This window comes from Oncorhynchus masou, unplaced genomic scaffold (genome assembly GCF_036934945.1).
Source record: "Oncorhynchus masou masou isolate Uvic2021 unplaced genomic scaffold, UVic_Omas_1.1 unplaced_scaffold_1597, whole genome shotgun sequence".
NCBI classification, from domain to species: Eukaryota; Metazoa; Chordata; class Actinopteri; order Salmoniformes; family Salmonidae; genus Oncorhynchus; species Oncorhynchus masou.
Window position 1 is genome coordinate 60,859 of NW_027006053.1, and position 16,798 is coordinate 77,656.

A 16,798-nucleotide genomic window follows, 5' to 3' on the forward strand; every position below is an offset into this window, starting at 1 on the left:
GGAGGATGGAGGGAGGAGTCTGTCCCTGGCTGGTCACCTATAGGGAGGAGCCTGACTGGTAGCCTATAGGGAGGATGGAGGGAGGAGTCTGACAGGTCACCTATAGGGAGGAGTTATAGGGAGGAGTTATATCATATGAATGGCCCTATCAGAGAGCTGTGACATCATATTTATTGGAACTACCCATCCCGGATCCGGGAGAATTGTCATCAACTACACTAATTAGCATAGCGCAACGGTAAAAAAATATTACTAGAAAATATTCATATTCATGAAATCACAAGTGAAATATAGCCTAGTATAGCATTATGTCCAGCTCGCAGCAGGAAGCTCGGTCACGAAAATCAGAAAAGCAATCAAATTAACCGTTTACCTTTGATGATCTTCGGATGTTTTCACTGACGAGACTCCCAGTTAGACAGAAAATGTTCCTTTTGTTCCATAAATGTAATGCTCCGGGTGTCGTGGGTGTGGAGTCAAATGCAGGAGACAGAGAGTTCAATGCTGTGCATCTTTAATAGCACCAACGCACCCCAGGGTGCTCACAATAGGTACGTTCCCAAACACAGGGAATCAAAATGTACAACGAAAACTACACGACCAAGTACTAACACGTACCTCTACAACAGAGCCGAAAGTTACACTGAAATAAACCCGCACAACAACCAGGCGGGCCGGCTGTCTAATAAAGACAAACTAATTAAACCTAAACAGGTGCTACCACTAAACATACAAGGAGGGGGAGGAAAGACAATCAGTGGCAGCTAATAGGCCGGTGACGACGACCGCCGAGCGCCACCCGCCCGGGAAAGGGAACCACCCCCGAGGAACCACCTCGGACTCGTGACAATAAAGATTATTTTTATACCCAAAATACCTCCTTTTGTTGGTCACGTTATGTTGAGAAATCCACCGGAAATAGCGCTCACGACATCGCCGTGATATCCATAATACCGACAGAAACATGGCAAACGTTTTTTTATAATCAATCTTAAACGTGTTTTTCAAATATCTATTCGATAATATATCAACCGGGACAATTGGCTTTTCAGTAGGAGCGAGAGGAAAAATGACTACCTCTGTCTTTTACGCAAGAATAACTCTGAGAGCCCTCAGCTGGCCACTCACGCAATGTAGTCGTTTACGCTCACTCTTCAAAATAAAGGCCTGAAACTACGTCTAAAGGCTGTAGACACCTTAGGGAAGCCACAGAAAAGGGAATCTGGTTGATATAGAAAGACAGGGGTTTCAAAATAAGAGTCACTACCTGATTGGATTTTACTCAGGATTTTGCCTGCAATATCAGTTGTTATACTCACAGACAATATTTTTACAGTTTTGGAAACTTTAGAGTGTTTTCTATCCTAAGCTGTCAATTATATGCGTATGCTAGCATCTGGTCCTGAGAAATAGGCGGTTTACTTTGGGAACGTTATTTTTCCAAAAATAAAAATAGTGCCCCTAGTTTCAAGAGGTTAATGGGCCTATCAGAGAGCTAAGAGAGAGCTGTGACATCATATTAATGGGCCTATCAGAGAGCTTAGAGAGAGCGGTGACATCATATTAATGGGCCTATCAGAGAGCTGATAGAGAGCTGTGACATGTTACTGGGCCTATCAGAGCAGAGAGCTGAGAGAACTCTGCCATTATATTAATGGGTCTATCAGAGCAGAGAGTCGGCAGTACCATGCTGTCTCAGTCTATCAGAGCAGAGAGTCGGCAGTACCATGCTGTCTCAGTCTATCAGAGCAGAGAGCCGACAGTACCATGCTGTCTCAGTCTATCAGAGCAGAGAGCCGACAGTACCATGCTGTCTCAGTCTATCAGAGCAGAGAGTCGGCAGTACCATGCTGTCTCAGTCTATCAGAGCAGAGAGCCGACAGTACCATGCTGTCTCAGTCTATCTCAGTACCATGCTGTCTCAGTCTATCAGAGCAGAGAGTCGGCAGTACCATGCTGTCTCAGTCTATCAGAGCAGAGAGTCGGCAGTACCATGCTGTCTCAGTCTATCAGAGCAGAGAGTCGGCAGTATCGAGCCGGCAGTACCACTCACACACTCACTCACTCACTCACACACTCACTCACTCACTCACTCACTCACTCACTCACTCACTCACACACTCACTCACTCACTCACTCACTCACTCACTCACTCACTCACTCACTCACACACTCACTCACTCACACACTCACTCACACACTCACTCACTCATTCCTCCCTGTGTCTTTCCAGAAAGGGAACACAGCTCTCCACATAGCGTCTCTGGCTGGTCAGGTGGATGTAGTGAAGGAGCTGGTGAGCAGCGGAGCTAACATCAACGCACAATCTCAGGTGAGTCTAGGACCTCCCCCTTTAGACACACCCACAGTCTCAGGTGAGTCTAGGACCGCCCCTTTAGACACACCCACAGTCTCAGGTGAGTCTAGGACCGCCCCTTTAGACACATCCACAGTCTCAGGTGCGTCTAGGACCCCTCCCTTTAGACACACCCACAGTCTCAGGTGAGTCTATAACCTCTCCCTTTAGACACACCCACAGTCTCAGGTGAGTCTAGGACCTCTCCCTTTAGACACACCCACAGTCTCAGGTGAGTCTTGGACCTCTCCCTTTAGACACACCCACAGTCTCAGGTGAGTCTAGAACCTCTCCCTTTAGACACACCCACAGTCTCAGGTGAGTCTAGGACCGCCCCTTTAGACACACCCACAGTCTCAGGTGAGTCTAGGAGCTCTCCCTTTAGACACACCCACAGTCTTAGCTGTGTACTGTAAATAACAGATGTAGACCAACAGTAAAATGCTCATGGGCCTTTCCCAACAATGCAGAGGAAAATAATAGAAAAATTATAACATGAGGAATATATACGCAATGAGTAACGATATCTTGGCTATATACACCGGGTATTATTACTGAGTCTATCTGCAAGGGTACGAGGTAATTGAGGTAGATATGTACATATGAGTAGTGGTAAAGTGACAAGGCAGCAGGACAGATAATAAGCAGTAGCAGCGTATGCGATGAGTCAAAAGAGTTCATGCAAAGGGGGTCAATGCAGATAGTCCGGATAGCTATTTAGTTAGCTATTTAACTAACTATTTAGCGATCATAGTCTGCTGCTGGAAAAACGTATGTGTTATGGCTTTACACCCCCTGCTATATTGTGGATAAAGAGTGACCTGTCTAACAGAACACAGAGGGTGTTATTTAATGGAAGCCTGTCCAACATAATCCAACATAACCCCCAGGGAATTCCCCAGGGCCCCTTACTTTAATAAATATTACCTAACGACATGCCACTGGTTTGAGTAAAGCCAGTGTGTCTATGTATGTGGATGACTCAACCCTATTCACGTCAGCCACTACAGCGATTGAAATGACTGCCGATACATAACAAAGAGCTGCAGTTTGAAATTGTTGCAACCCCTATTACCAGCCTATTCAACCTCTCTTTCGTATTTTCTGAGATTCCCAAAGATTGAAAGCTGCATTTGGTCATCCCCCTTTCAAAGGGGGAGACATTCTAGACCCAAACTGTTATAAGACCTACAGTGGGGAGAACAAGTATTTGATACAGTACTTACAAAGCATGTAGAGGTCTGTAATTTTTATCATAGGTACAATTCAACTGTGAGAGATGGAATCTAAAACAAAAATCCAGAAAATAATATTGTATGATTTTTAAGTAATGAATTTGGATTTTATTGCATGACATAAGTATTTGATACATCAGAAAAGAAGAACTTAATATTTGGTACAGAAACCTTTGTTTGCAATTACAGAGATCATACGTTTCCTGTAGTTCTTGACCAGGTTTGCACACACTGGAGCAGGGATTTTGGCCCACTCCTCCATACAGACCTTCTCCAGATCCTTCAGGTATTGGGGCTGTCGCTGGACAATACGGACTTTCAGCTCCCTCCAAAGATTGTCTATTGGGTTCAGGTCTGGAGACTGGCTAGGCCACTCCAGGACCTTGAGATTCTTCTTACGGATCCACTCCTTAGTTGCCCTGGCTGTGTGTTTTGGGTCGTTGTCATGCTGAAAGACCCAGCCATGACCCTTTTACTGAGGGAAGGAGGTTGTTGGCCAAGATCTTGCGATACATGGCCCCATTCATCCTCCACCCAATACGGTGCAGTCGCCCTGTCCCCTTTGCAGAAAAGCATCCCCAAAGAATGATGTTTCCACCTCCATGCTTCACGGTTGTGATGGTGTTCTTGGGGTTGTACTCATCCTTCTTCCTCCAAACACGGCGAGTGGAGTTTAGACCAAAAGGCTCTACTTTTGTCTCATCAGACCACATGACCTTCTCCCATTCCTCCTCTGGATCATCCAGATGGTCATTGGCAAACTTCAGGCGAGCCTGGACATGCGCTGGCTTGAGCAGGGGACCTTGCGTGCGCTGCAGGATTTTAATCTATGACGGTGTAGTGTGTTACTAATGGTTTTCTTTGAGACTGTGGTCCAGGCTCTCTTCAGGTCATTGACCAGGTCCTGCCGTGTAGTTCTGGGCTGATCCCTCACCTTCCTCATGATCATTGATGCCCCACGAGGTGAGATTTTGTATGGAGCCCCAGACCGAGGGTGATTGACCATCATCTTGAACTTCTTCCATTTGTGTGCAGTGTGCAGCCGGCTTCATTGACCTGACCAAGGCTTTCGACTCTGTCAATCACCGCAACGTACAAAAAAAGGATAATAAATAAGTACACGGAGAGCTAACATTAATGACATATCCATCTCTTTTGGCTCAACGTGGAGGAGAGACTTCATCACTACTTGTATTTGTGAGAGGTATGGACATGTTGAAAGCACCGAGCTATAATATGTCCGGACCCCAGGAAGAGTAGCTGCTGCCTTGGCAGGAACTAATGGGGATCCATAATAAACCCCAGGAAGAGTAGTTGCTGCCTTGACAGGAACTAATAGGGATCCATAATAAACCCCAGGAAGAGTAGCTGCTGCCTTGACAGGAACTATTGGGGATCCATAATAAACCCCAGGAAGAGTAGCTGCTGCCTTGGCAGGTACTAATGGGGATCCATAATAAACCCCAGGAAGAGTATCTGCTGCCTTGGCAGAAACTTATGGGGATCCAAAATATACCCCAGGAAGAGGAGCTGCTGACTCGTTGTTTATTATCTATGCATAGCCAGTTTACAAATGACCTCGATTAACCTATACCCCTGCACCTTGACATGGTACCGGTAACCCCTGCACCTTGACATGGTACCGGTACCCCCTGTATATAGCCTCATCATTGACATGGTACCGGTACCCCCTGTATATAGCCTCCACATTGACTCTGTACCGGTACCCCCCTGTATATAGCCTCCACATTGACTCTATACCGGTACCCCTGTATATAGCCTCCACATTGACTCTGTACCGGTACCCTCTGTACCGTATATAGCCTCCACATTGACTCTGTACCGGTACCCCCTGTATATAGCCTCCACATTGACTCTGTACCGGTATATAGCCCATTGACTCTGTATATAGCCTCCACATTGACTCTGTACCGGTACCCCTGTATATAGCCTCCACATTGACTCTGTACCGGTACCCGATGTTCAAATGTTCATAAATGACCAGCATGGTCAAATAATAATAATCACAGTAGTTGTCGAGGGTGCAACAAGTCAGCACAACAGGAGTAAATGTCAGTTGGCTTTTCATAGCCAATCATTAATAGTATCTCTACCGCTCCTGCTGTCTCTAGAGAGTTGAAAACAGCAGGTCTGGGACAGGTAGCACGTCCGGTGAACAGGTCAGGGTTCCATAGCCACAGGCAGACAGTTGAAACTGGAGCAGCAGCACGGCCAGGTGGGCTGGGGACAGCAAGGAGTCATCATGTCAGGTAGTCCTGGGGCATGGTCCTAGGGTTCAGGTCCTCCGAGAGAGAGAAAGAAAGAGAGAATTAGAGAGATAATAATGGCTGTATTGTCTGTATTACTATAATACTGTACTGTTGTAATGGCTGTGTTGTCTGTATTACTATAATAATGTACTGTAGTAATGGCTGTGTTGTCTGTATTACTATAATAATGTACTGTAGTAATGGCTGTGCTGTCTGTATTACTATAATAATGTACTGTAGTAATGGCTGTGTTGTCTGTATTACTATAATAATGTACTGTAGTAATGGCTGTGCTGTCTGTATTACTATAATAATGTACTGTTATCATTTATTTTTTAAATATTTTTTTTCACCTTTATTTAACGAGGTAGGCTAGTTGAGAACAAGTTCTCATTTGCAACTGCGACCTGGCCAAGATAAAGCATAGAGTTACACATGGAGTAAACAATAAACAAGTCAATAACACAGTAGAAGAAAAACAATCTATATACATTGTGTACAAAAGGCACGAGGAGGTAGGCAATAAATAGGCCATAGGAGCGAATAATTACAATTTAGCAGATTAACACTGGAGTGATAAATGATCAGATGGTCATGTACAGGTAGAGATACTGGTGTGCAAAAGAGCAGAAAAGTAAATAAAATAAAAACAGTATGGGGATGAGGTAGGTAAATTGGGTGGGCTATTTACAGATGGACTATGTACAGCAGTAATGGCTGTGTTGTCTGTATTACTATAATAATGTACTGTAGTAATGGCTGTGTTGTCTGTATTACTATAATAATGTACTGTAGTAATGGCTGTGTTGTCTGTATTACTATAATAATGTACTGTAGTAATGGCTGTGTTGTCTGTATTACTATAATAATGTACTGTTGTAATGGCTGTGTTGTCTGTATTACTGACTAACCAGTATGTCTTGTGTCTCCTGTAGAATGGCTTCACTCCTCTGTACATGGCTGCTCAGGAGAATCATCAGAAGGTGGTCAGATACCTGCTGGACCATGGCTCCACACAGGGCATCGCTACAGAGGTCAGTATTCTAGACCGACCCTATAACCCTTCTACTGTTCATACTAACTCACTACACAGGGCATGGGGGACTGTATCATAGTGATATTAAACTATAGGGCTGTATAATAGTGATGTTAAACTATGGTACTGTATAATAGTGATGTTAAACTATAGGGCTGTATAATAGTGATATTAAACCATGGTACTGTATAATAGTGATGTTAAACAATGGTACTGTATAATAGTGATGTTAAACTATAGGGCTGTATAATAGTGATATTAAACTATAGGGCTGTATAATAGTGATGTTAAACCATGGTACTGTATAATAGTGATGTTAAACTATGGTACTGTATAATAGTGATATTAAACTATAGGGCTGTATAATAGTGATATTAAACCATGGTACTGTATAATAGTGATGTTAAACTATAGGGGGCTGTATAATAGTGATATTAAACTATAGGGGGCTGTATAATAGTGATATTAAACTATAGGGCTGTATAATAGTGATATTAAACCATGGTACTGTATAATAGTGATATTAAACCATGGTACTGTATAATAGTGATGTTAAACTATAGGGCTGTATAATAGTGATGTTAAACCATGGTACTGTATAATAGTGATGTTAAACTATGGTACTGTATAATAGTGATATTAAACTATAGGGCTGTATAATAGTGATGTTAAACTATGGTGGGGCTGTATAATAGTGATGTTAAACCATGGTACTGTATAATAGTGATGTTAAACTATAGGGCTGTATAATAGTGATGTTAAACTATAGGGCTGTATAATAGTGATGTTAAACCATGGTACTGTATAATAGTGATGTTAAACTATAGGGCTGTATAATAGTGATGTTAAACTATAGGGCTGTATAATAGTGATGTTAAACCATGGTACTGTATAATAGTGATGTTAAACTATAGGGCTGTATAATAGTGATGTTAAACTATAGGGCTGTATAATAGTGATGTTAAACCATGGTACTGTATAATAGTGATGTTAAACTATGGTACTGTATAATAGTGATATTAAACTATAGGGCTGTATAATAGTGATAATAACCATGGTACTGTATAATAGTGATAATAACCATGGTACTGTATAATAGTGATGTTAAACTATAGGGCTGTATAATAGTGATATTAAACTATAGGGGGCTGTATCATAGTGATATTAAACTATAGGGCTGTATAATAGTGATGTTAAACCATGGTACTGTATAATAGTGATAATAACCATGGTACTGTATAATGGTGATGCTAAACTATGGTACTGTATAATAGTGATATTAACCATGGCACTGTATAATAGTGATATTAACCATGGCACTGTATAATAGTGATGTTAAACCATGGTACTGTATAATAGTGATGCTAAACTATGGTACTAGAGAGGGCAGGAGAGGCAACTGAAACAGTGACGGAACAAGGATGTCACTCAATGTCACTCAATCTGTAAAGTGTAGTTCCCATGTTTCATGAGCTGAAATGAAAAATCCCATAAATGTTCCATACGTGCTGAGTGTTTCTGTCTGTAATGAAGCCCTTTTGTGGGGAAAAACTCATTCTGATTGTCTGGGCCTGTCTCCCCAGTGGGTGGGCCTGTCTCCCCAGTGGGTGGGCCTGTCTCCCCAGTGGGTGGGCCTGTCTCCCGAGTGGGTGGGCCTGTCTCCCAGTGGGTGGGCCTGTCTCCTAAGTGGGTGGGCCTGTCTCCCAGTGGCTGGGCCTGTCTCCCAGTGGGTAGGCCTGTCTCCCCCCCGGTGGGTGGGCCTGTCTCCCCAGTGGGTGGGCCTGTCTCCCCAGTGGCTGGGCCTGTCTCCCCGGTGGGTGGGCCTGTCTCCCCAGTGGGTGGGCCTGTCTCCCCAGTGGGTGGGCCTGTCTCCCCAGTGGGTGGGCCTGTCTCCCCGGTGGCTGGGCCTGTCTCCCCGGTGGGTGGGCCTGTCTCCCCAGTGGGTGGGCCTGTCTCCCCAGTGGGTGGGCCTGTCTCCCCGGTGGGTGGGCCTGTCTCCCCAGTGGCTGGGCCTGTCTCCCCAGTGGGTGGGCCTGTCTCCCCGGTGGGTGGGCCTGTCTCCCCGGTGGGTGGGCCTGTCTCCCCGGTGGGTGGGCCTGTCTCCCCAGTGGGTGGGCCTGTCTCCCCGGTGGGTGGCCTGTCTCCCCGGTGGGTGGGCCTGTCTCCCCGGTGGGTGGGCCTGTCTCCCCGGTGGGTGGGCCTGTCTCCCCGGTGGGTGGGCCTGTCTCCCCGGTGGGTGGGCCTGTCTCCCCGGTGGGTGGGCCTGTCTCCGCGGTGGGTGGGCCTGTCTCCCCAGTGGGTGGGCCTGTCTCCCGGTGGGTGGGCCTGTCTCCCGGTGGGTGGGCCTGTCTCCGCAGTGGGTGGGCCTGTCTCCCCGGTGGGTGGGCCTGTCTCCCGGTGGGTGGGCCTGTCTCCCGGTGGGTGGGCCTGTCTCCGCAGTGGGTGGGCCCCCAGGTGGGTGGGCCTGTCTCCGCAGTGGGTGGGCCTGGCTGTCAAGTGGCTGCACCCCTGCTCAGTCATGTGAAATGTATAGATTTGGGCCTAGTGAATTTACTTCAATTGGCTGATTTCCTCATATGATCTGTCACTCAGTAAAATGGTAGACATTGTTGCATGTTGCGGTTCTATTTTTGTTCAGTGTAATATTGTTAGGATACTGCACAGCAACAGCCCCTGATGACAACGCCCCTCACTGCTGCTGGTGTTCTGGTAGTCTTATAAGAGGTAGTACCGTACAGTGTTGGGGTCAGAGGTCAGGGTTAGTATTGCAGTATGGTATAGTATATATAGTGACTGTTATCTCTACTGTAGGATGGCTTCACGCCCTGGCGGTGTTGTTGCAGTATGGTATAGTATATATAGTGACTGTTATCTCTACTGTAGGATGGCTTCACGCCCCTGGCGGTGGTGTTGCAGTATGGTATAGTATATATAGTGACTGTTATCTCTACTGTAGGATGGCTTCACGCCCCTGGCGGTGGCGTTGCAGCAGGGACATGAACAGGTGGTTTCTCTGCTCCTGGAGAATGACACTAAAGGAAAGGTCCGGCTCCCGGCGCTCCACATCGCCGCACGGAAGGACGACACCAAGGCTGCTGCCCTGCTGCTCCAGATCGACCACAACGCAGATGTCGAGTCCAAGGTACCACACAGACAGCGCACCAATCACTAGTCCTTTATCTGCACTCTGACCACAGGGCTATCCTAGGAATCAGGTTTAAGGAGTTAGCCAGGTAACTCAGAACTAACCTGCTCCAGGGCAGGCTAACTCAGGGCTAACTCCACTATCCTGCATTCAGAACTAACCTGCTCCAGGGCAGGCTAACTCAGGGCTAACCTGCTCCAGGGCAGGCTAACTCAGGGCTAACCTGCTCCAGGGCTATCCTGCACTCAGGGCTAACCTGCTCACTATCCTGCATTCAGAACTAACCTGTTCCAGGGCAGGCTAACTCAGGGCTAACTCCACTATCCTGCATTCAGAACTAACCTGCTCCAGGGCAGGCTAACTCAGGGCTAACCTGCTCCAGGGCAGGCTAACTCAGGGCTAACTCCACTATCCTGCATTCAGAACTAACCTGCTCCAGGGCAGGCTAACTCAGGGCTAACCCACTATCCTGCATCAGAACAGGGGCAGGCTAACTCAGGGCTAACTCCACTATCCTGCATTCAGAACTAACCTGTTCCAGGGCAGGCTAACTCAGGGCTAACTCCACTATCCTGCATTCAGAACTAACCTGCTCCAGGGCAGGCTAACTCAGGGCTAACTCCACTATCCTGCATTCAGAACTAACCTGCTCCAGGGCTGGCTAACTCAGGGCTAACTCCACTATCCTGCATTCAGAACTAACCTGCTCCAGGGCAGGCTAACTCAGGGCTAACTCCACTATCCTGCATTCAGAACTAACCTGCTCCAGGGCAGGCTAACTCAGGGCTAACTCCACTATCATGCATTCAGAACTAACCTGCTCCAGGGCAGGCTAACTCAGGGCTAACCTGCTCCAGGGCTGGCTAACTCAGGGCTAACTCCACTATCCTGCATTCAGAACTAACCTGCTCCAGGGCAGGCTAACTCAGGGCTAACTCCACTATCCTGCATTCAGAACTAACCTGCTCCAGGGCAGGCTAACTCAGGGCTAACCTGCTCCAGGGCAGGCTAACTCAGGGCTAACTCCACTATCCTGCATTCAGAACTAACCTGCTCCAGGGCAGGCTAACTCAGGGCTAACTCCACTATCCTGCATTCAGAACTAACCTGCTCCAGGGCAGGCTAACTCAGGGCTAACTCCACTACCCTGCATTCAGAACTAACCTGCTCCAGGGCAGGCTAACTTAGCTAACCTGCTCCAGGGCAGGCTAACTCAGGGCTAACTCCACTATCCTGCATTCAGAACTAACCTGCTCCAGGGCAGGCTAACTCAGGGCTAACTCCACTACCCTGCATTCAGAACTAACCTGCTCCAGGGCAGGCTAACTTAGGGCTAACCTGCTCCAGGGCAGGCTAACTCAGGGCTAACTCCATTATCCTGCATTCAGAACTAACCTGTTCCAGGGCAGGCTAACTTAGGGCTAACTCCATTTATCCTGAATGAAGTGTCTGTGCTAAATCAGATTCCCTCCTTCTCGCAAAGATTACGTCATCATCCCCTTCAGTTGAGGAAGAAAACAATATAAAATCAATCAAATGTATTTATAAAGCCCTTCTTACATCAGCTGATATCTCAAAGTGCTGTACAGAAACCCAGCCTAAAACCCCAAACAGCAAGCAATGCAGATGTAGAAGCACAGTGGCTAGGAAAAACTCCCTAGAAAGGCCAAAACCTAGGAAGAAACCTAGAGTGGAACCAGGCTATGAGGGGTGGCCAGTACTCTTCTGGCTGTGCCGGGTGGAGATTATAACATAACATGGCCAAGATGTTGAAATGTTCATAGATGACCAGCAGTGTCAGATAATAATAATAATCACAGTGGTTGTAGAGGGTGCAACAGGTCAGCACCTCAGGAGTAAATGTATTTTAAAATATTAATATCACACTATTTAGTAATTTATTTAGATTTATTCATATAACCTTTATTTAACTAGGCAAGTCAATTAAGCACAAATTGTTATTTACAATGACGGCCTACCAGGGAACAGCGGGTTAACTGCCATGTTCAGGGGCAGAACGACAGATTTTTACCTTGTCAGCTTGGTGATTCAATCCAGCAACGTTTTGGTTAGTGCCCCAACACTCTAACCACTAGGCTACCTGCCACCCCTAGCAATGACTGAATGCATTGGTAGCTTTTGTATGACACATACAGTGATTGTGTGTTGTCCTATATTTATATTGTTTTTATTTTTAATCCCAGGCCCCCCGTCCCCGCAGGAGGCCTTTTGCCTTTTAGTAGGCCGTCATTGTAAATAAGAATTTGTGCTTAATTGACTTGCCTAGTTAAATAAAGGTTAAATAAAATAAACACATTAACGATACAATTATTTTATTGATAGGAGTGGGATAAAAGGTGCTCAGTCATTAACGATAAGTAATGAAATACAGACGTCTCTTCTGAAAGACTATTTCACACCATAGAAAGAAAACGCGTCACTCACCCATGGATTGATGTTTCAGCATCGTCTCAATGAAGAGTTCTGCATTCGACTCTCCATGTGTGACATGCACACGTAGTTACAAGCCTGCTACAAACCCTGAGTAGATATAGCTTTCTTCATAGGATACCACCTCACTGTGGTTGTTGTAGATGTAGTTATTGTGAACTTGAAGGTGCAGAGTTCTGATGTTACTGTTATAGTGTAATTTGACTCTGTAGATGTTCTATAATATCAGTATGCTGACAAAAGTAGTACCCTGTGTTACTGTGTTCATGTCTGTGGTGTTAATGTTGTGTACCGGTACCTGACTGTTATCCTGACTGTTATGTTGTTATCATGACTCTTCCCACCATCGTACAGCATGGTGCAGCCATAGTGTCGTTGTGATGCACTAACCTCCCATTCTCTCCTCTCTTCACCTCTCGCTGGTGTTGCTCTCCCTAGATGATGGTGAATAGGACCACAGAGGTATATTTGGATCTCCTCTACACACTCAACACTCACAGCCCACCACCTCACACCCTGCTGCTAACTGCTGCTGCCTCATCTCTCCTCCCTGTTCCTGCATTGCTTCTTCTGTTATTGTATTTACTGTCTGTCTTGATGCTTTCCAGAAGGGACTAGAAAGTAGCATGACCTCTGACCTCGATGTACTGACAACATGGACTGAGGGTCTTTACAGCTGAGGGGCTGGCTTCCTTTATCCAGTCATAAAACCCTTAAGAACTTGGTTAGCATGATGTTAGAGCTGGTTAACACTTGAAGCGCCAATGGCCACTGACATTTAATTTTGTCAATAAAAGATATCCCCCCTCCAAAAAAGCAACATCAAATAAAATGTTACATGTCACATACACGTGTTTAGCAGATGTTATTGCGGGTGTAGCGTATGCTTGTGTTTCTAGCTCCAGCAGTGCAGTAATATCTAACAAGTAATATCTAACAATACATACAATCTATAGTAAAGTAATGGAATAAAGAATATATACATATTTGGACGAGCAATGTCAGAGCGTCATAGACTAAGATACAGTAGAATAGGATAGAATACAGTATATACATATGAGATGAGTAATGCAACATATGTAAACATTATTAAAGTGACTAGTGTTCCGTGATTTCTAGTCTATGTATATAGGCAGCAGCCTCTAATGTGCTAGTGATGGCTATTGAACAGTCTGATGGCCTTGAGATAGAAGCTGTTTTGTTAGTTTTTTCGGTCTCAGCTTTGATGCACCTGTACTGACCTCGCCTTCTGGATGATAGCAGGGTGAACAGGCAGTGGCTCAGGTGATTGTTGTCCTTGATGATCTTTTTGGCCTTCCTGTGACATCGGGTGCTGTAGGTGTCCTGGAGGGCAGGTATCTTGCATGATGCATCTAACATGATGTTAGAGTTGGTTAGCGTGATGTTAGAGTTGGTTAGCGTGATGTTAGAGTTGTTTACCGTGATGTTAGAGTTGGTTAGTGTGATGTTAGAGTTGGTCCAATGCCACTCTGACAAATATGTATATATGCTTAATCCATTCCTGACTTAGATTTACATGTATTTTGAGAATATGATATTACTTGTTAGATATTACTGCACTGTCACTTCTAGAAGCACAAGCATTTCACTACACCTGCAATAACATCTGTATGTGGCCAATAAAATTTGACTTGATTTGGTTAACATTGTTAGAGTTGGTTAGCCATGATGTTAGAGTTGGTTAGCATGATGTTAGAGTTGGTTAGCCATGATGTTAGAGTTGGTTAATGATGTTAGAGTTGAATAGTTGGTTAGCATGACGTTAGATTTGGTTAACATGATGTTAGAGCTGGTTAGCATGATGTTAGAGCTTGTTAGCATGATGTTAGAGCTGGTTAACATGATGTTAGAGCTGGTTAGCATGATGTTAGAGCTGGTTAGCATGATGTTAGAGTTGAATAGAGTTGGTTAACATGATGTTAGAGTTGGTTAGCAGGATGTTAGAGTTGGTTAACATGATGTTAGAGTTGATGTTAGAGTTGGTTAGCATGATGTTAGAGTTGGTTAGCATGATGTTAGTTAGATGTTAGAGTTGGTTAACATGATGTTAGAGTTGGTTATTGTTAGAGTTGGTTAACATGATGTAGAATTGGTTAGATGTTAGAGCTGGTTAACATGATGTTAGAGTTTGTTAGAGTTGGTTAGCATGGTGTTAGAGTTGGTTAGATGATGTTAGAGTTGGTTAGCACATGATGTTAGAGTTGGTTAACATGATGCTAGAGCTGGTCAGCATGATGTTAGAGCTGATCGGCATGATGTTAGAGTTGGTTAGCATGATGTTAGAGTTGGTTAGCCACAATGTTAGAGTTGGTTAGCCACGGTGTTAGAGTTGGGGATGGTGATGATGCAGTAAGTTTGTCTCCTGGCCTCTGTGTCAGCACCACAGGCTGAGTTCTGTGATGAGGTACTGTAAGACACCATTGGACCCCAGGAAGACGAGCGGTTGCCAAGGTGCCAGCTAATGTGGATCCAAATAAAGAATAAAGGAAGCTATCCCCTGGCAGCAGAGACCCAGTCCACCAGCTAGTCCCTCTCAGTGGGTGTCTCTGCCTTAACATCCCCAGGCTTGTGCATGACTCTAACCCAGGCAGGAGAACTCTAACCCAGGCACCCTGAGGCAGGCAGGTGTCGGTCAGCAGAAAGCCCTAGTGATGGCTGCAGCATCAACAGTCCTCTACTCTAAATGTGTCTATGCTGCTTTTTCTGTTCCCCAACAGAACACAGATAACAGGCCTACTGTAGATCACAGTTCCACCCAGCACTACTGTAGTGTATAGTCAAGTACAACATCTGCTTCAGACAACTTGAAGTTCACAACTGATGAACTAAAACTCTATGGAGGAACCATAGACTAATGGTCGTTTCTACCATATTTCATATACCAGTCATTTACTTTAAAATCAGTGAAGGGAAGTGAACAAGCGCACACTTTGGGAGGAATTAGATCATTGGGCTGTAGGAAGGGTCTGCAGTGTGTCTGATCAAAGAGCAGTCCCATCTGGCTATGACGGTGTGAGAGGCTGCTCTGATTGGTTGTGTTGTGACTGAGTGCTGATGTCATGGTGTGTCTGTTTTCTAGAGTGGCTTTACTCCGCTGCACATTGCTGCTCACTACGGCAACATCAACGTGGCAACGCTCCTCCTCAACCGCGGCGCTGCCGTGGACTTCAAAGCCAGGGTAAGACTCCTCTAGAACTAGGCCAGGGTAAGACTCCTCTAAAGCAAGGCCAGGGTAAAACTCCTCTAAAGCAAAGCCAGGGTAAGACTCCTCTAAAACTAGGCCAGGGTAAGACTCCTCTAAAACTAGGCCAGGGTAAGACTCCTCTAAAACTAGGCCAGGGCAAGACTCCTCTAAAACAAGGCCAGGGGTAAGACTCTAAAACTAGGCCAGGGTAAAACTAGGCCAGGGTAAGACTCCTCTAAAGCAAGGCCAGGGTAAGACTCTAAAACTAAAGCAAAGCCAGGGTAAGACTCCTCTAAAACTAGGCCAGGGTAAGAGTCCTCTAAAACTAGGCCAGGGTAAGACTCCTCTAAAACTAGGCCAGGGTAAGACTCCTCTACAACTAGGCCAGGGTAAGACTCCTAAAACTAGGCCAGGGTAAGACTCCTCTAGAACTAGGCCAGGGTAAGACTCCTCTAAAGCAAAGCCAGGGTAAGACTCCTCTAAAACTAGGCCAGGGTAAGACTCTAAAGCTAAAACAAGGCCAGGGTAAGACTCCTCTAAAACTAGGCCAGGGTAAGAGTCCCTCTAAAACAAGGCCAGGGTAAGACTCCTCTAAAACTAGGCCAGGGTAAGAGTCCTCTAAAACTAGGCCAGGGTAAGAGTCCCCTAAAACAAGGCCAGGGTAAGAGTCCTCTAAAACAAGGCCAGGATAAGACTCCCTCTAAAACTAGGCCAGGGTAAGAGTCCTCTAAAACAAGGCCAGGGTAAGACTCCTCTAAAACAAGGCCAGGGTAAGAGTCCCCTCTCTAAAACAAGGCCAGGGTAAGAGTCCTCTAGGCCAACTAGGCCAGGGTAAGACTCCTCTAAAACAAGGCCAGGGTAAGACCTCTAAAACAAGGCCAGGGTAAGACTCCTCTAAAACAAGGCCAGGGTAAGACTCCTCTAAAACTAGGCCAGGGTAAGACTCTCTAAAACAAGGCCAGGGTAAGACTTCTAAAACAAGGCCAGGCTATGTGGGGTGGCCAGTCCTCTTCTGGCTGTGCCGGTGGAGATTATAACAGAACATGGCCAAGATTTTCAAATGTTCACAAATGACCAGCATGGTCCAATAATAATAAGGC

At 45.6% G+C, this 16,798-nt stretch overlaps 1 protein-coding gene and 1 pseudogene across 1 annotated transcript in view; both read left to right on the plus strand.

The window, feature by feature from the left end:
- The window catches only part of LOC135531479 (ankyrin-3-like), a gene marked incomplete at its 3' end in the record, with an annotated part of 84,757 nt that overhangs the window by 14,696 nt on the left and 53,263 nt on the right, over positions 1-16,798 (plus strand). The window contains exons 4-8 of the mRNA XM_064959511.1: positions 2,234-2,332; positions 6,797-6,895; positions 9,854-10,039; positions 12,932-12,955; positions 15,594-15,692. Of these exons, the coding sequence (XP_064815583.1) occupies positions 2,234-2,332; positions 6,797-6,895; positions 9,854-10,039; positions 12,932-12,955; positions 15,594-15,692 (507 nt within the window). The remainder of the gene's footprint in view (positions 1-2,233; positions 2,333-6,796; positions 6,896-9,853; positions 10,040-12,931; positions 12,956-15,593; positions 15,693-16,798) is intronic.
- Positions 16,769-16,798, plus strand: part of LOC135531476 (ankyrin-3-like) — a 22,398-nt pseudogene continuing 22,368 nt past the window's right edge.